At 44.6% G+C, this 22,175-nt stretch overlaps 3 protein-coding genes across 11 annotated transcripts; all 3 read left to right on the top strand.

The window, feature by feature from the left end:
• The first annotated feature begins 22 nt into the window (after nucleotides 1-22).
• Nucleotides 23-7,017, top strand: LOC130250261 (serpin B6-like). 3 transcript variants are annotated; one of them, XM_056485745.1, is made up of 8 exons: nucleotides 23-232; nucleotides 913-1,022; nucleotides 1,403-1,580; nucleotides 2,625-2,762; nucleotides 3,382-3,499; nucleotides 3,745-3,887; nucleotides 4,901-5,068; nucleotides 5,734-7,017. In XM_056485745.1, exons 3-8 carry the CDS (start codon nucleotides 1,413-1,415, stop codon nucleotides 6,136-6,138), a joined length of 1,140 nt encoding a protein of 379 aa, XP_056341720.1. In that variant the 5' UTR covers nucleotides 23-232; nucleotides 913-1,022; nucleotides 1,403-1,412; the 3' UTR covers nucleotides 6,139-7,017. The 3 variants fall into 3 exon arrangements, with proteins under 3 accessions (XP_056341720.1, XP_056341719.1, XP_056341722.1); XM_056485744.1 differs by lacking the exon at nucleotides 23-232 and adding an exon at nucleotides 270-559 and having other exon boundaries at nucleotides 5,734-7,009; XM_056485747.1 differs by lacking the exons at nucleotides 23-232; nucleotides 913-1,022 and adding an exon at nucleotides 1,111-1,183 and having other exon boundaries at nucleotides 5,734-7,009.
• On the top strand, nucleotides 1,130-21,258 carry LOC130250260 (serpin B6-like). Of its 5 annotated transcripts, none has more exons than XM_056485739.1 (8): nucleotides 14,366-14,492; nucleotides 15,157-15,266; nucleotides 15,645-15,822; nucleotides 16,865-17,002; nucleotides 17,622-17,739; nucleotides 17,984-18,126; nucleotides 19,140-19,307; nucleotides 19,973-21,258. In XM_056485739.1, exons 3-8 carry the CDS (start codon nucleotides 15,655-15,657, stop codon nucleotides 20,375-20,377), a joined length of 1,140 nt encoding a protein of 379 aa, XP_056341714.1. In that variant the 5' UTR covers nucleotides 14,366-14,492; nucleotides 15,157-15,266; nucleotides 15,645-15,654; the 3' UTR covers nucleotides 20,378-21,258. The 5 variants fall into 5 exon arrangements, with proteins under 5 accessions (XP_056341718.1, XP_056341714.1, XP_056341716.1 ...); XM_056485741.1 differs by having other exon boundaries at nucleotides 15,651-15,822; XM_056485742.1 differs by having other exon boundaries at nucleotides 15,654-15,822.
• On the top strand, nucleotides 7,225-13,677 carry LOC130250262 (serpin B6-like). Of its 3 annotated transcripts, none has more exons than XM_056485748.1 (8): nucleotides 7,225-7,326; nucleotides 8,032-8,141; nucleotides 8,526-8,697; nucleotides 9,750-9,887; nucleotides 10,512-10,629; nucleotides 10,875-11,017; nucleotides 12,038-12,205; nucleotides 12,876-13,677. In XM_056485748.1, the coding sequence occupies exons 3-8, from the start codon at nucleotides 8,530-8,532 to the stop codon at nucleotides 13,269-13,271; spliced, it is 1,131 nt and encodes a 376-aa protein (XP_056341723.1). In that variant the 5' UTR covers nucleotides 7,225-7,326; nucleotides 8,032-8,141; nucleotides 8,526-8,529; the 3' UTR covers nucleotides 13,272-13,677. The 3 variants fall into 3 exon arrangements, with proteins under 3 accessions (XP_056341723.1, XP_056341724.1, XP_056341725.1); XM_056485749.1 differs by having other exon boundaries at nucleotides 8,529-8,697; XM_056485750.1 differs by lacking the exon at nucleotides 7,225-7,326 and adding an exon at nucleotides 7,554-7,653.
• Nucleotides 21,259-22,175: the final 917 nt, after the last annotated feature.

Here is a 22,175-nt window from a genome sequence, read left to right on the forward strand (position 1 = left end):
GGCAGAGCCCCGGGCGGTGTCGCTGCCCCGGGCCAGGCGGGCGCTGTCCCGCGGGTGTCGCCGGCCGGGCGGGGCTCGGCCGCGCTGGGGCTGCGCGGGGCGGGAGGGGAGCGGGGCAGCCTCCGGCCTGTGCCCGCCCTCGGGGCATCCTTCGGCAGCGGGGCGGCATCGGCAGCGCCGGCGGAGATTGTTCCTGGGCTGCCGGAACCGCAGCGCTTGTGGGCAGCGTGAGGTGCGGGCTGTGCAGGGCTTTGGGTGCAAGGCTCGCACGGTGCCGTGAGGAAAGGAAAGTGAAAGCGCGCCCGGGGGTGTGGGTTTGGATGCTGGGACGGGCGGTGCTGGTGTTTTCCTTGGCATAGAGCTTGATAAAAGAGCATTGGCGAGCTGCCGTGCCGATTGCGTGTCTGCCGGAGGGCTCTGACAGTGATACTGGGAATTTGTGTGGGAGGGCTGTGCAGGAAATCCCCGAATTCTGATGTAAACTCCTCCCGTATTCGGGTCGGAAAGGAAGCAGCAAACCTGAGAGTTCTGCTTTAAGAAGTGTGGGGAAAGCTGCTGTGTGAGTGGAAGGCGTGGGGGTGCAGGGTCTGTGAGTCTGAAGAACTTTAACGTGGATTTGTCAGCACAAATCCTTCCAATTTCCAGTTATAATGCGAGGAATTTTACATATCTTTTTCTTTTATTATATAATGCTGTTAAGTCGGAGTGATAAGTAAAGTAATGGGTAATGTGGGGAAGAAATATCCTCTTATGATGTGACTGATATTTGCTTCATATGGCTGGGTTTTAGATTGTTTGGGTAGTATTGTTGACGGGTTTTATGTTTGCTTGTTTGCTTCTTGATGTTTTTGGTTTTTTGTTTGGTTTTTTTGGTGATTGTTGCAGTGACAATTAAATTTTATTTTCTTTTAGGCAAAGTTCTTCAGCCGAATCCTCCCAGCCCAGCTGGCAGGTTGAAAACCCAGCGTGCACACGTAGAAGCAAGCTGCAGGTAGCACTGAAGGTGTGTTCACTTCCAGAAGGTAAGAGTTGGAACTTCTGCCGTTCTGATGTCTGATTTTGGCTGTGGGTGACTTAAAAAGGCAAATTATTTTCTGTGTAAAGTCGAGAGAAACTTGTTTGCGGAAGTCCTTATCAAATTGCAGTTGTGCCTGATCACCTCAAAAGATGTCACACTGTGTAGGTATGGGATTGAAATCCAGTAGCAGATTCAAAATGGCTGAAATAATTCAAATGTTTAGGATGGGATCTCAGGTGCTTGTGGCACCAAATCAGTCTCCAGTGAGGTGATCACTTTCCAGCCTTTGCTGCCTAGTTTACACTGGGAAGTGTAGAAGCTGGAAATGACTGCTTTGTACTCTAATAAATGAGCTCCATTCTTGTTCTGTGTTTTATGTGCCAGACTCAGCAGCATGGAAAGCCTGTGTGCAGCAAACACGACTTTTGCACTGGAGCTGTTAAGAAAGCTGTGTGAGAAGAAAAGTGGTCAGAATGTGTTCTTTTCACCGTTTAGTATTTCTTCTGCTTTGTCTATGGTTTTGCTGGGTTCAAGAGGTAGCACTGAAGCCCAAATACAAAAGGTAGGTCAAAATAAAGTTAGTGGATGGCATTTGATTTGATTTGATTATATATGGGGAAGAGATGGATCTTACTGTCTGTGTCGTGCACTTGTGCTAAACTGTGATTGTCACTGTGGTGTGAGAGAGCAGAACTCTTCCTCTGTTGTGTGTATAAACAGAACCCATATTCTTGGGGGATTTTTGGTGTGATCTTTGTTCAGCGTGCAATAAAGACGTTCCTGGGTTTAGTTTCAAGGTGTTTTTCTTGTTTCTTGTAGTTTTTGGGACTAATCTTCTTTAATACGTAATTAGGAGGTGCCTGGAATTTTTTTATTGATTAATATTCACCTGCATAAATTATTTTATTTTCCTTCCTTGCTCGGGCTTAATATTACGTGATACGTATTCTGAAAATGATGCCAGGCACATGATAATATTTTCAAAATCCTAGAATCTCCGTTTCAAACTGATAAGTGCAACTTGATTTACCCCTTTTTAAAATTTGTTCATGTAGCAGATATCTCTTGGCATGTGTTTTATGTAGGAAGTGACAATATTAAGTTCAGGATCAGTGATTATGGTTCGGATGTTTGCTTTCTTTGCAAAGTGGGGGAGGAGGAAAAACTCATATCTTTTTCAGAAACTTTTTATAAAATACATGGAAACAACTTATATTGTTACCATAGTTGGAGATATTCAAAATCTCTCTGGACACAGTCCTGAGCTATCAGCTATAGATGTCCCTGCTTGGGCAGGGCTTTGTAGGAGATTGTCCCAAAAGACCCTTTCCAACTGAGCCATTCTGTGATCCTGTAAAGCTTGGCTTGAAGGAAGGATAAGCAGGACTGCTGTCTCTGCTGCTCTTTAATTTATGACTTGTGCAACATCTCTCTGGTTACATCAGATATGCTTTACATTATAAGCTCCCAATGGGCAGTGTGGTGAAAAAATATTTTGGTTTTAATTCACAATATTTAATATAATTTTAATATCAAAACAGTCATGCTGAAGCAAGTGTGTTTAGAGCACTTATGGACACTGCTGTGGATGTTGGTCTTTGTGCAGGTGCTTTCTCTGCACAACACCCAGGATGCTCACAATGGCTATCAATCCCTTCTGTCCAAAATTAATGATCCAAACACCAGATACATCCTGAGAACTGCGAACCGGCTCTATGGAGAAAAGACATTTGAGTTTCTCAAAGTAAGTAGCCATTAAATTTGTGGCAATTCTTCGGGTAATGCACTTGCTACCACTTTTCTCTGGAGGTGAATGGAAAGGTTTGGGGTTTCTCTTCCCAATTTTCTGTGCTGAGAGCCAGGAGTGCAATTGATTCTGACAGAGCCTGGAGTCAGAACTTGGTGGAGAATCTCATGCAAGTAATTTATGTTCTGAGTGGACATGTGATGTCAAGCAGGGTAAACCCATCAGTCTTTATACCTGAGGCTTTTGTGATCCCTCCATATTTTTTGCCGTGGGACAAATGGTTGATATATCTCTTAGTGAAAGTCTTACAAAAAAACTTATAAAATCATGTGTCATGTCCCTGAAGCTCAAAATAAAACCAGAAAAAACTCCCACATCATTGTCAATGAAGTGCAGAAGTTTGCAGTAGAGTGCCCAAGCCTTAACAATAGTATCAATCCCTAGTTCAAAGAAGTGATATAAATCCTAGTAGGAACTTGTCAGCCAAAACATCAATGGCTTTATATGAAGCTGGGGAAGGTAAGTTTGCACATTGCCTTGGGGAATGTAAGGATCATCTGTGTCTGAATGAGAGAAAAATCTCTTGCTGAAAATGTGTTGTGACTGTCCCTGTTAGTCATTTAGAGAGTCGAGTCAGAAATCCTACCATGCTGGCCTAGAACAGATGGACTTCCTGCATGCTTGGGAGGATGCCAGGAAACAAATCAATGGCTGGGTGGAGGAGAGGACTGAAGGTGAGTGCTTTGCCAAGTGCCCAGTTGTGTTAAATGGCAGCCATGGTTTGGGTAAGCACCTACTTCAGGATGTAGGACTGTGAATTCACTCCACTGAAATCTAGAGCTGTTGCTGTGTGTGGTACATCATTCTCTTCTCTATTGTTTATTAATTGCAGAGTACATAATACACTGGATTATATTAGATATAATTAGATCCATGTCATCCTATTAATTAATGTGGGTGTATTCTTCATATCCTAAAGGTAAAATTCAGAACCTGTTGGCAGAGGGGATTCTGGATTATCTGACCAGACTTGTGTTGGTGAATGCCATCTATTTCAAAGGCAACTGGAAAGAGCAGTTCAACAAACGGAGTACTAGAGAAAGGCCATTCCACATTAGTAAGGTATGATGTGCTAAAACCTTGGAAAAACTCATTAAGTGGATGTTGTCTGAAATTAAGAAGAATCTAATTTTTCTCAGGCAGTGATAGCTTGGATATGCTATATGAGATTCCTTATGACCCCTCTGTATCCTGGATAAAACGTCTTTACTGGGTTTCTCTGAACTTTTACATAATTACTAGAATCTTTTATAGAGCACAAAGACAGGTGTGAAAAACTGTGAATTTAAGTCTTCTTCAGTTCTTGCTTTCCTGCTGCATTTCTGCCCCTGAGCTAATCCAAACTAAATGGGAAAGAAATTTCTTTTGAAGAGCTCTGTTCTCTGTAGTCTTGTTTCTAGAAGTAGATCAGTGCTCTTGGGGAAGACTTGGCCCCTGGCATGGGCAGCCATGGCTGCCCCTCAGGATCCCCTGCAGCTCTGGGTTGGCCTCCAGAAGTCTTCAACAGGAATTGATCATGTGCCTTCCTTAATTCAGCTGCTTGAAGCATCCATTGTGGAAAATTGAACCCCTCATGCCTGTCTGGAAACTGTACCTACCCAGCAGTGGTGAAATGAATCCAAGAATGTTTGGAAGTGCTCATAGAACTTTTAAATAAGGGAATGTCTCTGCTTACCCAGATTACCTCTAGCAGCCTTCAGAGACTGCTGGAGTGACTCGGTTCCTGGCACCTTGCTCTCTCCCTGTGGGAATGTGTTGAAAGACCTGGCAGGAGTATCCTGAGGCACTGTCCCATTTTGTGTTTCCTGAAGCTTTATAAGCTTAGAGCTGGGTTTCAAGATGCAACACCAACAGGATATAGGGATGATGAATAATCTCATTTGAGTTCTGGTTGAATATTGTGCATTATGTTTACCTCATTCTTTTCAGAAGACAGTGATTGGGCTGCACTCTGTGGTGTGTGATCAGTTCTTCTTGGTCATATCCAAAAAGGCCTTGGGTACTTGCTGACTAGCTCACAGTTTGAAAGCAGCAGAGTAGCTGAGCAGTAACTATATACATCTCTTGATTTCTAGAATGAAACCAGACCTGTGCAGATGATGTTCAAGGAGGCAGATTTTAACATGACCTACATTGGGGACATCCAGACCAAAATCCTTGAGCTGCCCTATGTGGGTAATGAACTGAGCATGATCATCCTGCTCCCTGATGCCATCCAGGATGGATCCACAGGCTTGGAAAGAGTAAGTTGTTGATCTGAGTGCAAGGACAGCCTGAATCCTTCCAGGGAAGAAAGTGTGATATTGCACAGGGATGTGCAGTTCAGTTCCAGAGCAATGGTGTCTCTGGTGCTCAAGGGCAGCACAAGTGTCCCTCTCCTCGCTGTCCCCAAAGTGACTGCCCCCTGTGTCAGTGCTGCTCAGGCTGTGTGCTGATCCCCTAGGCAGAGGCTCTGGAGGAAGAGCTGGCCCTGCTCAGGGGCAGAGGTGAGCTGTGGTTGTGGTGAAGGCACAGTATGGTGATGATGGAATGTGGAGAAAGGGATTTTGGGCTCTTTGGAAGTCCTGTGGCTTGTCCTATAGATGTTGTGTGCTGAGCAGCTGGCAGGTGGTGTGTGGCTCCCTGCCTGGAAAGAGGCTCACAGGAAAGAGCAGGATGTCTTTTGTGGTGAGGGTAGCATACAAGTTTGGGCTCTTTGGCACTCTGGACAAGGAGTTTAGTATTAATATTTCTTGAGTCTTTTGTTTCCCTATTAAAATGAAACCCCCACATTCTTCATGCTTAACACAGGGTAAACAAAGATGCGTGTTATGTCCAGCATGAAGAAACACACAGAAATCCCTTCTTTGGCCTTGTAATATTGATTCAATTCTCATTTTAATTATGTAAATTTGGAATTTTTCTTTAGCTGGAGAGAGAACTTACATACGAAAAGCTGATGGATTGGATTAGACCTGAAAGAATGAACTCTACAAACGTGAGGGTGTCTTTACCCAGATTTAAACTGGAAGAAGATTACAATCTTAAACCTATTTTAACAAACATGGGAATGCCAGATGCATTTGATAAAGAGAAGGCAGACTTCTCAGGAATGTCATCTGGGAATGAGCTGGTGCTGTCTGAAGTGGTTCACAAGTCCTTTGTGGAAGTCAATGAAGAAGGCACTGAAGCAGCTGCTGCCACAGCAGTGATGGTGTACTACTGTGCTCTTGTGGGAGTTCCGGATTTCACTGCTGACCATCCCTTCCTCTTCTTCATCAGGCACAACAAAACCCGCAGCATTTTGTTCTGTGGCAGATTTTGCTCTCCCTAAGCAGCAGATACCTTGGCAGCAAAGGTGCCATCACACAATAAATTTACATTTCTCTGGAACAAGGTGACTTCTTTTGCACTAATTGTCTCTTTCAGCTGTGCCTGAATCCTCTTGTGTAGTGTTGATCTTGGGCCTGGCCGGAATATCCGAGCTACTCAGACAAGCACAGGACCTGCCATGTCCATCCTGTCTTGCACCTGGGTGCAGAGATCTCCAGGTTCTTGCTGACACAAGAACCATCCCACTTGCTCTGTGAGCGCTGCTTCTGTGCTGGACTTCACTTGTGGTGTCCAGCAGGCAGAGTCAGGCAGTGAGAGCCCATGGGAGAGGAGAAGTTACTTTTGCTTGTGACAAGGCTGGAGGACATTTGTAGCTTCCCTCACCTTTTACCTTGCAGTCTCATCCATTTAGTGCCTGGGTACATTGCCTGGAGCTGAAAGGAGTTAATGGCAGCCTGTTCTAGGTATTGCTGAGCATCATTTATAGATGTGTGTCTTTGGCTAGTAACTGGAGAAGCACGTAGGGAAAAGTGAGAACCAAAGTATACTTTTATGCCAGATGTCCCTGTTAGGTATTTGTGGGGCAAGTATCTTTTATTCCATCAGCCCAGGATACCTGGGTTTATTTCATGTCACCTGGTTCTGGTCCTTTAACAGAGAATGTAATAGAAGGAGCCTATGCAATATTTGAAGGAGAAAGCCTTGATTATTCATATATATATCTATATAATATATTTTGCTACTGATGTTTATCTTATGAATATTTTCTTATCTTAGTTTACCTGTATCATACCAAAGACTCAGCTGCAACAGGTTTCCTTGCACTGGGATGTGTTCTGCGGGTGCTGTTCCTGGAATAATAAAAGAAGTGTAATGGCTGCACGGGTGTGTTTGTCCTCCTTCAATCGGAAATGATACCCGTGCTGTCCAGTGTGTGGCGGGAGTTGAGCACCCTTGTGGCAGAGCCCCGGGCGGTGTCGCTGCCCCGGGCCAGGCGGGCGCTGTCCCGCGGTGTCGCCGGCCGGGCGGGGCTCGGCCGCGCTGGGGCTGCGCGGGGCGGGAGGGGAGCGGGGCAGCCTCCGGCCTGTGCCCGCCCTCGGGGCATCCTTCGGCAGCGGGGCGGCATCGGCAGCGCCGGCGGAGATTGTTCCTGGGCTGCCGGAACCGCAGCGCTTGTGGGCAGCGTGAGGTGCGGGCTGTGCAGGGCTTTGGGTGCAAGGCTCGCACGGTGCCGTGAGGAAAGGAAAGTGAAAGCGCGCCCGGGGGTGTGGGTTTGGATGCTGGGACGGGCGGTGCTGGTGTTTTCCTTGGCATAGAGCTTGATAAAAGAGCATTGGCGAGCTGCCGTGCCGATTGCGTGTCTGCCGGAGGGCTCTGACAGTGATACTGGGAATTTGTGTGGGAGGGCTGTGCAGGAAATCCCCGAATTCTGATGTAAACTTCTCCCGTATTCGGGTCGGAAAGGAAGCAGCAAATCTGAGAGTTCTGCTTTAAGAAGTGTGGGGAAAGCTGCTGTGTGAGTGGAAGGCGTGGGGGTGCAGGGTCTGTGAGTCTGAAGAGCTTTAGCGTGGATTTGTCAGCACAAATCCTTCCAATTTCCCGTTACAATGCGAGGAATTTTACATATCTGTTTATTTTATTATATAATGCCATTAAGTCGGAGTGATAAGTAAAGTAATGGGTAATGTGGGGAAGAAATATCCTCTTATGATGTGACTGATACTTGCTTCATATGGCTGGGTTTTTAGATTGTATGGGAAGTATTGTTCATGTGTTTTTTGTTTGTTTCTTGATGTTTTTGGTTTTTAGTGCTTTTTTTCTTTTTTTTTTTTTTTTTTTTCGTAAGCCACTGTTGCATTTACCGTGACATTCTTGCCGGTTTGTTTCCTTTTAGACAAGGTCCTTTTGTCGAATCCTCCCAGCCCAGCTGGCAGGTTGAAAACCCAGCGTGCACACGTAGAAGCAAGCTGCAGGTACCACTGAAGGTGTGTTCACTTCCAGAAGGTAAGAGTTGGAACTTCTGCTGTTCTGATGTCTGACTTTGGCTGTGGGTGCCTTAAAAAGGCAAATTATTTTCTGTGTGAAGTCAAGAGAAACTTTTTTGAGGAAGCCCTTATTAAATTGCAGTTGTGCCTGATCACCTCAAAAGATGTCACACTGTAGGTATGGGATTGAAATCCAGTAGCAGATTCAAAATGGCTGAAATAATTCAAATGTTTAGGATGGGATCTCAGGTGCTTGTGGCACCAAATCAGTCTCCAGTGGGGTGATCACTTTCCAGCCTTTGCTGCCTAGTTTGCACTGGGAACTGCAGAAGCTGGAAATGACTGCTTTGTACTCTAATAAATGAGCTCCATTCTTGTTCTGTGTTTTATGTGCCAAGCTCAGCAGCATGGAAAGCCTGTGTGCAGCAAACACCACTTTTGCACTGGAGCTGTTAAGAAAGCTGTGTGAGAAGAAAAGTGGTCAGAATGTATTCTTTTCACCCTTTAGTATTTCTTCTGCTTTGTCTATGGTTTTGCTGGGTTCAAGAGGTAGCACTGAAGCCCAAATACAAAAGGTAGGTCAAAATAAAGTTAGTGGATGGCATTTGATTTGATTTGATTTGATTTGATTTGATTTGATTATATATGGGGAAGAGATGGGTCTTACAGTCTGTAACATGCACATGTGCTAAAGTGGAATTTCTACAGTGGTGTGAGAGAGCAGAGCACTTCCTGTGGTGTGTGTATAAACAGAACCCATTTTCTTTGTTTTTCAGTGTAAGTTTTGTTCATTATGAAATAAAGAGGTTCCTGGGTTTAGTTTTGGGGCATTTTTTGTAGTTTTTGAGTCTGATCTTCTTTAATATGTAATTAGGAGGTATCTGGAATTTTTTTATTGATTAATTGGTGGCTACAGAAATTATTGTATTTTCTTTCCTTGCTTGGGCTTAATATCACATGATACCTTTTCTGAAAACAAAGGGAGACACATAAAACTATTTTTAAAATTCCACTGTCTGCATTTCACACCAGTAGCTGAAACTTGATTTCCTCCTCTTTAAAATTTTGCTCAAGTAGCACATATCTCTTGGCATGTGCTTTATGTAGGACATGACAATATTAAGTGCAGAATCAGCCATTATGGTTTGGTTGTTTGCTTCCTTTGCAAAGTGGGAGAGGAGTAGAAACCCATATTTCATTTCCATGTATTTTATAAAAAGTTTCTGAAAATAAATGTTGTTGCCATTGCTGGAGATGTTAAAAATCCATCTGGACACAGTCCTGAGCTACCAGTTGTAGATGTCCCTGCTTGGGCAGGGCTTTGTAGCAGATTGTCCCAAAGGACCCTTCTCACCTGAGCCATTCTGTGATCCTGTAGTGCTTGGCTTGAGAAAAGGAAAATCGGGACTGCTGTCTCTGCTTTTCCCTAATTTATGACTTGTGCAACATCTCTCTGGTTACATCAGATATGCCTTGCATGATAAGCACCGGATAGGTGGTATGGTGAAAAAATATTTTCAATTTAATTCACAGTATTTAATATAATTTTAATGTAAAAACTATCATGCTGAAGCAAATGTGTTTAGAGCACTTATGGACACTGCTGTGGATGTTGCTTGTTGTGCAGGTGCTTTCTCTGCACAACACCCAGGATGCTCACAATGGGTATCAATCCCTTCTGTCCAAAATTAATGATCCAAACACCAGATACATTCTGAGAACTGTGAACCGGCTCTATGGAGAAAAGACTTTTGAGTTTCTCAGAGTAAGTAGCCATTAAATTTCTGAAATTCCTTGGGATAGTGTACTTGGTACCTCTTTCTTCTGGAGGTGAAAGCCAGACTTTGGGGTTTGCCTTGCAACCTTTCTGGGCTGAGAGCCAGGTGTGCAATAGATTATGGCAGAGTCTGGTGTTTGACCTTGGTGGAGAATCTCGTGTAAGTAATTTGTGTTCTGAGTGGAAAAGTGATGCCAAGCAGGGTAAAAGCCATCAGACTCTACACTTGAGGCTCTTGTGATCCTTTCATATGTTTGGCTGTGGGAATAAGTGTTGATGCATCTCTTAGCAAAATTCTTATAGAAATACTTACAAAATCAAGTCATGTCCCTGAAGTACAAAATAGATAAAAGGAAAAAAAAGAATTCCACATCATTGTCAAGGAATTGTAGAAGTTTGCAGTAGAGTGCCCAAGCCTTAACAATAGTATCAATCCCTAGTTCAAAGAAGTGATATAAATCCTAGAAGGAACTTGTCAGCCAAAACATCAATGGCTTTATATGAAGCTGGGGAAGGTAAGCTGGCACATTGCCTTGGGGAATGTAATGATCATCTGTGTCTGAATGAGAGAAAAATCTCTTGCTGAAAATGTGTTGTGACTGTCCCTGTTAGTCATTTACAGAGTCGAGTCAGAAATCCTACCATGCTGGCCTAGAACAGATGGACTTCCTGCATGCTTGGGAGGATGCCAGGAAACAAATCAATGGCTGGGTGGAGGAGAGGACTGAAGGTGAGTGCTTTGCCAAGTGCCCAGTTGTGTTAAATGGCAGCCATGGTTTGGGTAAGCACCTACTTCAGGATGTAGGATTGTGAATTCACATCACTGAAATCTAGAGCTATTGCTGTGTGTGCTGCATCATTCTCTTCTCTATTGTTTATTAATTGCAGAGTACATAATATACTGGATAATACTAGATATAATTAGATCCATGTCAACCTGTTAATTAATGTGGTTGTATTCTTTGTATCCTAAAGGTAAAATTCAGAACCTGTTGGCACAGGGGATAGTGAATTCTCTGACCAGACTTGTGTTGGTGAATGCCATCTATTTCAAAGGCAACTGGAAAGAGCAGTTCAACAAACGGAGTACCAGAGAAAGGCCATTCCACATTAATAAGGTATGATGTGCTAAACCCCTGACAATACCCTGTTAGGTGGATGTTGTCTGAAGTTACCACCTTTAAGAAGAATCTAATTTTTCTCAGGCAGTGTTACCTTGGGTATGCTGTATGAGATTCCTTATGCCCCTTCCCTAGCCTAGAAACACCCCCTTTGCTGAGTTTCTCTGAACTTTTACATAATTCTTAGAATCTTTTATAGAGCACAAAGACAGGTGTGAAAACTTGTGAATTTAAGTCTTCAGTCATTGCTTTCCTGCTGCATTTCTGCCCCTGGGCTAATCCAAAATAAATGGGAAAGAAAATTGTTTGGAAGAGCTCTGTTCTCTGCAGTCTTGTTTCTAGAAGTAGATCAGTGCTCTTGGGAAAGACTTGGCCCCTGGCATGGGCAGCCATGGCTGTCCCTCAGGATCCCCTGCAGCTCTGGGTTGGCCTCCAGAAGTCTTCAACAGGAATTGATCATGTGCCTTCCTCAACTCAGCTGCTTGAAGAAAACTCTGCTGCTTGTGAAAAACCAAAGCCTTTATGCCTGTCTGGAAACTGTCCCTACCCTGCAGTGGAGAAATAAATCAAAGAATGTTTGAAAGTGCTCATAGAACTTTTAAGTAAGGGAATGTCTCTGCTTACCCAGATTACCTCCAGCAGCATTCAGAGCCTGCTGGAGTGACTCGGTTCCTGGCACCTTGCTCTCTCCCCGTTTGAATGTGTTGAAACCTGGCAGGAGTATCCTGAGGCACTGTCCCATTTTGTGTTTCCTGAAGCTTTATAAGCTCAGAACTGGGTCTCAAGATGCAACACCAACAGGATATAGGGATGATGAATAATCTCATTTGAGTTCTGGTTGAATATTGTGCATTATGTTTACCTCATGCTTTCCAGGAGTAATTGGACTGCACTCTGTGGTGTGTGATCAGTTCTTTTTGGTCATATCCAAAAGGCCTTGAGTACTTGCTGAGTAGCTCACAGTTTGAGAGCAGCAGAGTAGCTGAGCAGTAACTGTTGACATCTCTTGGTTTCTAGAATGAAACCAGACCTGTGCAGATGATGTTCAAGGAGGCAGATTTTAACATGACCTACATTGGGGACATCCAGACCAAAATCCTTGAGCTGCCCTATGTGGGTAATGAACTGAGCATGATCATCCTGCTCCCTGATGCCATCCAGGATGGATCCACAGGCTTGGAAAGAGTAAGTTGTTGAATCTGAGTGCAAGGACAGCCTGAATCCTTCCAGGGAAGAAAGTGTGATATTGCACAGGGATGTTCAGTTCAGTTCCAGAGCAATGGTGTCTCTGGTGCTCAAGGGCAGCACAAGTGTCCCTCTCCTCGCTGTCCCCAAAGTGACTGCCCCCTGTGTCAGTGCTGCTCAGGCTGTGTGCTGATCCCCTAGGCAGAGGCTCTGGAGGAAGAGCTGGCCCTGCTCAGGGGCAGAGGTGAGCTGTGGTTGTGGTGAAGGCACTGTATGGTGATGATGGAATGTGGAGAAGGGGATTTTGGGAGGGCTCTTTGGAAGTCCTGTGGCTTGTCCTATAGATGTTGAGTGCTGAGCAGCTGGCAGGTGGTGTGTGGCTCCCTGCCTGGAAAGAGGCTCACAGGAAAGAGCAGGATGTCTTTTGTGGTGAGGGTAGCATACAGGTTCTGGCTTTTTAGCACTCTGGACAATGAGTTTGTTAGTAAGAGTTGTTGAGACTTTGGTTTCCCTATTAAAATGAAACCCCCACATTCTCCATGCTTAACACAGGGTAAATAAAGTTGAATGTTATGTTCAGCGTGAAGAGACACACAGAAATCACTTCTTTTGTCTTGTAATATTGATTCAATTCTCATTGTAATTAAGTAAATTTGGAATTTTTCTTTAGCTGGAAAGAGAACTTACATATGAGAAGCTGATGGATTGGATTAGACCTGAAAGAATGAACTCTACAAACATGTGGGTGTCTTTACCCAGATTTAAACTGGAAGAAGATTACAATCTTAAAACTATTTTAACAAACATGGGAATGCCAGATGCATTTGATAAAGAGAAGGCAGACTTCTCAGGAATGTCATCTGGGAATGAGCTGGTGCTGTCTGAAGTGGTTCACAAGTCCTTTGTGGAAGTCAATGAAGAAGGCACTGAAGCAGCTGCAGTTTCGATGATGTGCTGTGAACTTATGGAAGTTCCAGAATTCACTGCTGACCATCCCTTCCTCTTCTTCATCCGGCACAACAAAACTCGCAGCATTTTGTTCTGTGGCAGATTTTGCTGTCCCTAAGGAGCAGATACCTTGGCAGCAAAGGTGCCATCACACAATAAATTTACATTTCTCTGGAACAAGGTGACTTCTTTTGCACTAATTGTCTCTTTCAGCTGTGCCTGAATCCTCTTGTGTAGTGTTCATCTTGGGCCTGGCAGGAATATCTGAGCTACTCAGGCAAGCACAGGACCTGCCATGTCCATCCTGTCTTGCACCTGGGTGCAGAGATCTCCAGGTTCTTGCTGACACAAGAACCATCCCACTTGCTCTGTGAGCGCTGCTTCTGTGCTGGACTTCACTTGTGGTGTCCAGCAGGCAGAGTCAGGTAGTGAGAGCCCATGGGAGAGGAGAAGTTACTTTTGCTGTGACAAGGCTGGAGGACATTTGTAGCTGCCCTCATCTTTTACCTTGCAGTCTCATCATTTAGTGCCTGGGTACATTGCCTGGAGCTGAATGGGTTAATGGCAGCCTGTTCTAGGTATTGCTGAGCATCATTTGTAGATGTGTGTCTTTGGCTACTAATTGGAGAAGCATTTACGGAAAAGTGAGAACCAAAGTATACTTTTGTGCCAGATGTCTCTGTTAGGTATTTGTGGGGCAAGTACCTTTGTATCATCAGCCCAGGATACCTGGGTTTATTTCATGTCACCTGGGTCTGGTCCTTTAACAGAGAATGTAATAGAAGGAGCCTATGCAATATTTGAAGGACAAAGCTTTGATCATACACACACACATATATATATATATCTATATATATATATATATATATATAATATATTTTTTGCTACTGTTGTTTATCCTATGAATATTTTCTTAGACAGCTTAGTTTACCTGTATCATACCAAAGACTCAGCTGCAACAGGTTTCCTTGCACTGGGATGTGTTCTGCGGGTGCTGTTCCTGGAATAATAAAAGAAGTGTAATGGCTGCACGGGTGTGTTTGTCCTCCTTCAATCGGAAATGATACCCGTGCTGTCCAGTGTGTGGCGGGAGTTGAGCACCCTTGTGGCAGAGCCCCGGGCGGTGTCGCTGCCCCGGGCCAGGCGGGCGCTGTCCCGCGGGTGTCGCCGGCCGGGCGGGGCTCGGCCGCGCTGGGGCTGCGCGGGGCGGGAGGGGAGCGGGGCAGCCTCCGGCCTGTGCCCGCCCTCGGGGCATCCTTCGGCAGCGGGGCGGCATCGGCAGCGCCGGCGGAGATTGTTCCTGGGCTGCCGGAACCGCAGCGCTTGTGGGCAGCGTGAGGTGCGGGCTGTGCAGGGCTTTGGGTGCAAGGCTCGCACGGTGCCGTGAGGAAAGGAAAGTGAAAGCGCGCCCGGGGGTGTGGGTTTGGATGCTGGGACGGGCGGTGCTGGTGTTTTCCTTGGCATAGAGCTTGATAAAAGAGCATTGGCGAGCTGCCGTGCCGATTGTGTGTTTGCCGGAGAGCTCTGACAGTGATACTGGGAATTTGTGTGGGAGGGCTGTGCAGGAAATCCCCGAATTCTGATGTAAACTCCTCCCGTATTCGGGTCGGAAAGGAAGCAGCAAACCTGAGAGTTCTGCTTTAAGAAGAGTGGGGAAAGCTGCTGTGTGAGTGGAAGGCGTGGGGGTGCAGGGTCTGTGAGTCTGAATAATTTTAACGTAGATTTGTCAGCACAAATCCTTCCAATTTCCAGTTACAATGCGAGGAATTTTACATATCTGTTTATTTTATTATATAATGCCATTAAGTTGGAGTGATAAGTAAAGTAATGGGTAATGTGGGGAATGTGACTGATATTTGCTTCATATGGCTGGGTTTTTAGATTGTTTGGGAAGTATTGTTCATGTGTTTTTTGTTTGCTTGTTTGCTTCTTGATGTTTTTGGTTTTTTGTTTGGATTTTTTGGTGATTGTTGCAGTGACAATTAAATTTTATTTTCTTTTAGGCAAAGTTCTTCAGCCGAATCCTCCCAGCCCAGCTGGCAGGTTCAAAACCTAGCGTGCACACGTAGAAGCAAGCTGCAGGTACCACTGAAGGTGTGTTCACTTCCAGAAGGTAAGAGCTGGAACTTCTGCTGTTCTGATGTCTGATTTTGGCTGTGGGTGACTTAAAAAGGCAAATTATTTTCTGTGTAAAGTCAAGAGAAACTTGTTTGAGGAAGTCCTTATTAAATTGCAGTTGTGCCTGATCACCTCAAAAGATGTCACACTGTAGGTATGGGATTGAAATCCAGTAGCAGATTCAAAATGGCTGAAATAATTCAAATGTTTAGGATGGGATCTCAGGTGCTTGTGGCACCAAATCAGTCTCCAGTGAGGTGATCACTTTCCAGCCTTTGCTGCCTAGTTTACACTGGGAAGTGTAGAAGCTGGAAATGACTGCTTTGTACTCTAATAAATGAACTCCATTCTTGTTCTGTGTTTTATGTGCCAGACTCAGCAGCATGGAAAGCCTGTGTGCAGCAAACACCACTTTTGCACTGGAGCTGTTAAGAAAGCTGTGTGAGAAGAAAAGTGGTCAGAATGTATTCTTTTCACCGTTTAGTATTTCTTCTGCTTTGTCTATGGTTTTGCTGGGTTCAAGAGGTAGCACTGAAGCCCAAATACAAAAGGTAGGTCAAAATAAAGTTAGTGGATGGCATTTGATTTGATTAGATTATATGAGCAAGAGATGGATCTTACTGTCTGTGTCGTGCACTTGTGCTAAACTGTGATTGTCACTGTGGTGTGAGAGAGCAGAACTCTTCCTCTGTTGTGTGTATAAACAGAACCCATATTTTTGGGGGATTTTTGGTGTGATCTTTGTTCAGCGTGCAATAAAGACGTTCCTGGGTTTAGTTTCAAGGTGTTTTTCTTGTTTCTTGTAGTTTTTGGGACTAATCTTCTTTAATACGTAATTAGGAGGTGCCTGGAATTTTTTTATTGATTAATATTCACCTGCATAAATTATTTTATTTTCCTTCCTTGCTCGGGCTTAATATTACGTGATACGTATTCTGAAAATGATGCCAGGCACATGATAATATTTTCAAAATCCTAGAATCTCCGTTTCAAACTGATAAGTGCAACTTGATTTACCCCTTTTTAAAATTTGTTCATGTAGCAGATATCTCTTGGCATGTGTTTTATGTAGGAAGTGACAATATTAAGTTCAGGATCAGTGATTATGGTTCGGATGTTTGCTTTCTTTGCAAAGTGGGGGAGGAGGATAAACTCATATCTTTTTCAGAAACTTTTTATAAAATACATGGAAACAACTTATATTGTTACCATAGTTGGAGATATTCAAAATCTCTCTGGACACAGTCCTGAGCTATCAGCTATAGATGTCCCTGCTTGGGCAGGGCTTTGTAGGAGATTGTCCCAAAAGACCCTTTCCAACTGAGCCATTCTGTGATCCTGTAAAGCTTGGCTTGAAGGAAGGATAAGCAGGACTGCTGTCTCTGCTGCTCTTTAATTTATGACTTGTGCAACATCTCTCTGGTTACATCAGATATGCTTTACATTATAAGCTCCCAATGGGCAGTGTGGTGAAAAAATATTTTGGTTTTAAGTCACAATATTTAATATAATTTTAATATCAAAACAGTCATGCTGAAGCAAGTGTGTTTAGAGCACTTATGGACACTGCTGTGGATGTTGGTCTTTGTGCAGGTGCTTTCTCTGCACAACACCCAGGATGCTCACAATGGCTATCAATCCCTTCTGTCCAAAATTAATGATCCAAACACCAGATACATCCTGAGAACTGCGAACCGGCTCTATGGAGAAAAGACATTTGAGTTTCTCAAAGTAAGTAGCCATTAGATTTGTGGCAATTCTTCGGGTAATGCACTTGCTACCACTTTTCTCTGGAGGTGAATGGAAAGGTTTGGGGTTTCTCTTCCCAATTTTCTGTGCTGAGAGCCAGGAGTGCAATTGATTCTGACAGAGCCTGGAGTCAGAACTTGGTGGAGAATCTCATGCAAGTAATTTATGTTCTGAGTGGACATGTGATGTCAAGCAGGGTAAACCCATCAGTCTTTATACCTGAGGCTTTTGTGATCCCTCCATATTTTTTGCCGTGGGACAAATGGTTGATATATCTCTTAGTGAAAGTCTTACAAAAAAACTTATAAAATCATGTGTCATGTCCCTGAAGCTCAAAATAAAACCAGAAAAAACTCCCACATCATTGTCAATGAAGTGCAGAAGTTTGCAGTAGAGTGCCCAAGCCTTAACAATAGTATCAATCCCTAGTTCAAAGAAGTGATATAAATCCTAGTAGGAACTTGTCAGCCAAAACATCAATGGCTTTATATGAAGCTGGGGAAGGTAAGTTTGCACATTGCCTTGGGGAATGTAAGGATCATCTGTGTCTGAATGAGAGAAAAATCTCTTGCTGAAAATGTGTTGTGACTGTCCCTGTTAGTCATTTAGAGAGTCGAGTCAGAAATCCTACCATGCTGGCCTAGAACAGATGGACTTCCTGCATGCTTGGGAGGATGCCAGGAAACAAATCAATGGCTGGGTGGAGGAGAGGACTGAAGGTGAGTGTTTTGCCAAGTGCCCAGTTGTGTTAAATGGCACCATGGTTTGGGTAAGCATCTACTTCAGGATGTAGGACTGTGAATTCACTCCAATGAAATCTAGAGCTGTTGCTGTGTGTGGTACATCATTCTCTTCTCTATTGTTTATTAATTGCAGAGTACATAATATACTGGATTATATTAGATATAATTAGATCCATGTCAACCTCTTAATTAATGTGGGTGTATTCTTCGTATTCTAAAGGTAAAATTCAGAACCTGTTGGCAGAGGGGATTCTGGATTCTCTGACCAGACTTGTGTTGGTGAATGCCATCTATTTCAAAGGCAACTGGAAAGAGCAGTTCAACAAACGGAGTACCAGAGAAAGGCCATTCCACATTAGTAAGGTATGATGTGCTAAAACCTTGGAAAAACTCATTAAGTGGATGTTGTCTGAAATCAAGAAGAATATAATTTTTCTCAGGCAGTGATAGCTTGGATATGCTATATGAGATTCCTTATGACCCCTCTGTATCCTGGATAAAACGTCTTTACTGGGTTTCTCTGAACTTTTACATAATTACTAGAATCTTTTATAGAGCACAAAGACAGGTGTGAAAAACTGTGAATTTAAGTCTTCTTCAGTTCTTGCTTTCCTGCTGCATTTCTGCCCCTGAGCTAATCCAAACTAAATGGGAAAGAAATTTCTTTTGAAGAGCTCTGTTCTCTGTAGTCTTGTTTCTAGAAGTAGATCAGTGCTCTTGGGGAAGACTTGGCCCCTGGCATGGGCAGCCATGGCTGTCCCTCAGGATCCCCTGCAGCTCTGGGTTGGCCTCCAGAAGTCTTCAACAGGAATTGATCATGTGCCTTCCTTAACTCAGCTGCTTGAAGCAACCATTGTGGAAAATTGAACCCCTCATGCCTGTCTGGAAACTGTACCTACCCAGCAGTGGTGAAATGAATCCAAGAATGTTTGGAAGTGCTCATAGAACTTTTAAATAAGGGAATGTCTCTGCTTACCCAGATTACCTCCAGCAGCCTTCAGAGACTGCTGGAGTGACTCGGTTCCTGGCACCTTGCTCTCTCCCTGTGGGAATGTGTTGAAAGACCTGGCAGGAGTATCCTGAGGCACTGTCCCATTTTGTGTTTCCTGAAGCTTTATAAGCTTAGAGCTGGGTTTCAAGATGCAACACCAACAGGATATAGGGATGATGAATAATCTCATTTGAGTTCTGGTTGAATATTGTGCATTATGTTTACCTCATTCTTTTCAGAAGACAGTGATTGGGCTGCACTCTGTGGTGTGTGATCAGTTCTTCTTGGTCATATCCAAAAAGGCCTTGAGTACTTGCTGACTAGCTCACAGTTTGAAAGCAGCAGAGTAGCTGAGCAGTAACTGTTGACATCTCTTGATTTCTAGAATGAAACCAGACCTGTGCAGATGATGTTCAAGGAAGCAGATTTTAACATGACCTACATTGGGGACATCCAGACCAAAATCCTTGAGCTGCCCTATGTGGGTAATGAACTGAGCATGATCATCCTGCTCCCTGATGCCATCCAGGATGGATCCACAGGCTTGGAAAGAGTAAGTTGTTGATCTGAGTGCAAGGACAGCCTGAATCCTTCCAGGGAAGAAAGTGTGATATTGCACAGGGATGTTCAGTTCAGTTCCAGAGCAATGGTGTCTCTGGTGCTCAAGGGCAGCACAAGTGTCCCTCTCCTCGCTGTCCCCAAAGTGACTGCCCCCTGTGTCAGTGCTGCTCAGGCTGTGTGCTGATCCCCTAGGCAGAGGCTCTGGAGGAAGAGCTGGCCCTGCTCAGGGGCAGAGGTGAGCTGTGGTTGTGGTGAAGGCACAGTATGATGATGATGGAATGCAGAGAAGGGGATTTTGGGCTCTTTGGAAGTCCTGTGGCTTGTCCTATAGATGTTGTGTGCTGAGCAGCTGGCAGGTGGTGTGTGGCTCCCTGCCTGGAAAGAGGCTCACAGGAAAGAGCAGGATGTCTTTTGTGGTGAGGGTAGCATACAAGTTTGGGCTCTTTGGCACTCTGGACAAGGAGTTTAGTATTAATATTTCTTGAGTCTTTTGTTTCCCTATTAAAATGAAACCCCCACATTCTTCATGCTTAACACAGGGTAAACAAAGATGCATGTTATGTCCAGCGTGAAGAAACACACAGAAATAATTTCTTTGGCCTTGTAACATTGATTCAATTCTCATTGTTATTATGTAAATTTGGAATTTTTCTTTAGCTGGAGAGAGAACTTACATACGAAAAGCTGATGGATTGGATTAGACCTGAAAGAATGAACTCTACAAACGTGAGGGTGTCTTTACCCAGATTTAAACTGGAAGAAGATTACAATCTTAAACCTATTTTAACAAACATGGGAATGCCAGATGCATTTGATAAAGAGAAGGCAGACTTCTCAGGAATGTCATCTGGGAATGAGCTGGTGCTGTCTGAAGTGGTTCACAAGTCCTTTGTGGAAGTCAATGAAGAAGGCACTGAAGCAGCTGCTGCCACAGCAGTGATGGTGTACTACTGTGCTCTTGTGGGAGTTCCGGATTTCACTGCTGACCATCCCTTCCTCTTCTTCATCAGGCACAACAAAACCCGCAGCATTTTGTTCTGTGGCAGATTTTGCTGTCCCTAAGCAGCAGATACCTTGGCAGCAAAGGTGCCATCACACAATAAATTTACATTTCTCTGGAACAAGGTGACTTCTTTTGCACTAATTGTCTCTTTCAGCTGTGCCTGAATCCTCTTGTGTAGTGTTGATCTTGGGCCTGGCAGGAATATCCGAGCTACTCAGACAAGCACAGGACCTGCCATGTCCATCCTGTCTTGCACGTGGGTGCAGAGATCTCCAGGTTCTTGCTGACACAAGAACCATCCCACTTGCTCTGTGAGCGCTGCTTCTGTGCTGGACTTCACTTGTGGTGTCCAGCAGGCAGAGTCAGGCAGTGAGAGCCCATGGGAGAGGAGAAGTTACTTTTGCTTGTGACAAGGCTGGAGGACATTTGTAGCTTCCCTCAGCTTTTACCTTGCAGGCTCATCCATTTAGTGCCTGGGTACATTGCCTGGAGCTGAAAGGAGTTAATGGCAGCCTGTTCTAGGTATTGCTGAGCATCATTTATAGATGTGTGTCTTTGGCTAGTAACTGGAGAAGCACGTAGGGAAAAGTGAGAACCAAAGTATACTTTTATGCCAGATGTCCCTGTTAGGTATTTGTGGGGCAAGTATCTTTTATTCCATCAGCCCAGGATACCTGGGTTTATTCCCTGTCACCTGGTTCTGGTCCTTTAACAGAGAATGTAATAGAAGGAGCCTATGCAATATTTGAAGGACGAAGCTTTGATTATACATATATATATCTATATAATATATTTTGCTACTGATGTTTATCTTATGAATATTTTCTTATCTTAGTTTACCTGTATCATACCAAAGACTCAGCTGCTACAGCTTTCCTTGCATTGGGATGTGTTCTGCGGGTGCTGTTCCTGGAATAATAAAAGAAGTGTAATGGCTGCACGGGTGTGTTTGTCCTCCTTCAATCGGAAATGATACCCGTGCTGTCCAGTGTGTGGCGGGAGTTGAGCACCCTTGTGGCAGAGCCCCGGGCGGTGTCGCTGCCCCGGGCCAGGCGGGCGCTGTCCCGCGGTGTCGCCGGCCGGGCGGGGCTCGGCCGCGCTGGGGCTGCGCGGGGCGGGAGGGGAGCGGGGCAGCCTCCGCCCTGTGCCCGCCCTCGGGGCATCCTTCGGCAGCGGGGCGGCATCGGCAGCGCCGGCGGAGATTGTTCCTGGGCTGCCGGAACCGCAGCGCTTGTGGGCAGCGTGAGGTGCGGGCTGTGCAGGGCTTTGGGTGCAAGGCTCGCACGGTGCCGTGAGGAAAGGAAAGTGAAAGCGCGCCCGGGGGTGTGGGTTTGGATGCTGGGACGGGCGGTGCTGGTGTTTTCCTTGGCATAGAGCTTGATAAAAGAGCATTGGCGAGCTGCCGTGCCGATTGTGTGTCTGCCGGAGAGCTCTGACAGTGATACTGGGAATTTGTGTGGGAGGGCTGTGCAGGAAATCCCCAAATTCTGATGTAAACTCCTCCCGTATTCGGGTCGGAAAGGAAGCAGCAAACCTGAGAGTTCTGCTTTAAGAAGTGTGGGGAAATCTGCTGTGTGAGTGGAAGGCGTGGGGGTGCAGGGTCTGTGAGTCTGAAGAACTTTAGCGTGGATTTGTCAGCGCAAATCCTTCCAATTTCCAGTTATAATGCGAGTAATTTTACATATCTTTTTCTTTTATTATATAATGCCATTATGTCGGAGTGAGAAGTAAAGTAATGGGTAATGTAGGGAAGAAATATCCTCTTATGATGTGACTGATACTTGCTTCATATGGCTGGGTTTTTAGATTGTATGGGAAGTATTGTTAATGTGTTTTTTGTTTGTTTGTTTGTTTCTT

Source organism: Oenanthe melanoleuca, chromosome 2 (assembly GCF_029582105.1).
Source record: "Oenanthe melanoleuca isolate GR-GAL-2019-014 chromosome 2, OMel1.0, whole genome shotgun sequence".
Classification (NCBI taxonomy): domain Eukaryota; kingdom Metazoa; phylum Chordata; class Aves; order Passeriformes; family Muscicapidae; genus Oenanthe; species Oenanthe melanoleuca.

Bases quoted from the DNA above. Each gene is read 5' to 3' on its own strand.
- LOC130250261 (XM_056485745.1), top strand. From the start codon at position 1,413: ATGGAAAGCCTGTGTGCAGCAAACACGACTTTTGCACTGGAGCTGTTA. The intron at 2,763-3,381 runs GTAAGTAGCCAT...TGTCCCTGTTAG, and splicing joins AGACATTTGAGTTTCTCAAA to TCATTTAGAGAGTCGAGTCA. The intron at 3,500-3,744 runs GTGAGTGCTTTG...CATATCCTAAAG, and splicing joins GGTGGAGGAGAGGACTGAAG to GTAAAATTCAGAACCTGTTG.
- LOC130250262 (XM_056485748.1), top strand. From the start codon at position 8,530: ATGGAAAGCCTGTGTGCAGCAAACACCACTTTTGCACTGGAGCTGTTA. The intron at 9,888-10,511 runs GTAAGTAGCCAT...TGTCCCTGTTAG, and splicing joins AGACTTTTGAGTTTCTCAGA to TCATTTACAGAGTCGAGTCA. The intron at 12,206-12,875 runs GTAAGTTGTTGA...ATTTTTCTTTAG, and splicing joins GATCCACAGGCTTGGAAAGA to CTGGAAAGAGAACTTACATA.
- LOC130250260 (XM_056485743.1), top strand. From the start codon at position 15,655: ATGGAAAGCCTGTGTGCAGCAAACACCACTTTTGCACTGGAGCTGTTA. The intron at 17,003-17,621 runs GTAAGTAGCCAT...TGTCCCTGTTAG, and splicing joins AGACATTTGAGTTTCTCAAA to TCATTTAGAGAGTCGAGTCA. The intron at 18,127-19,139 runs GTATGATGTGCT...CTTGATTTCTAG, and splicing joins GGCCATTCCACATTAGTAAG to AATGAAACCAGACCTGTGCA.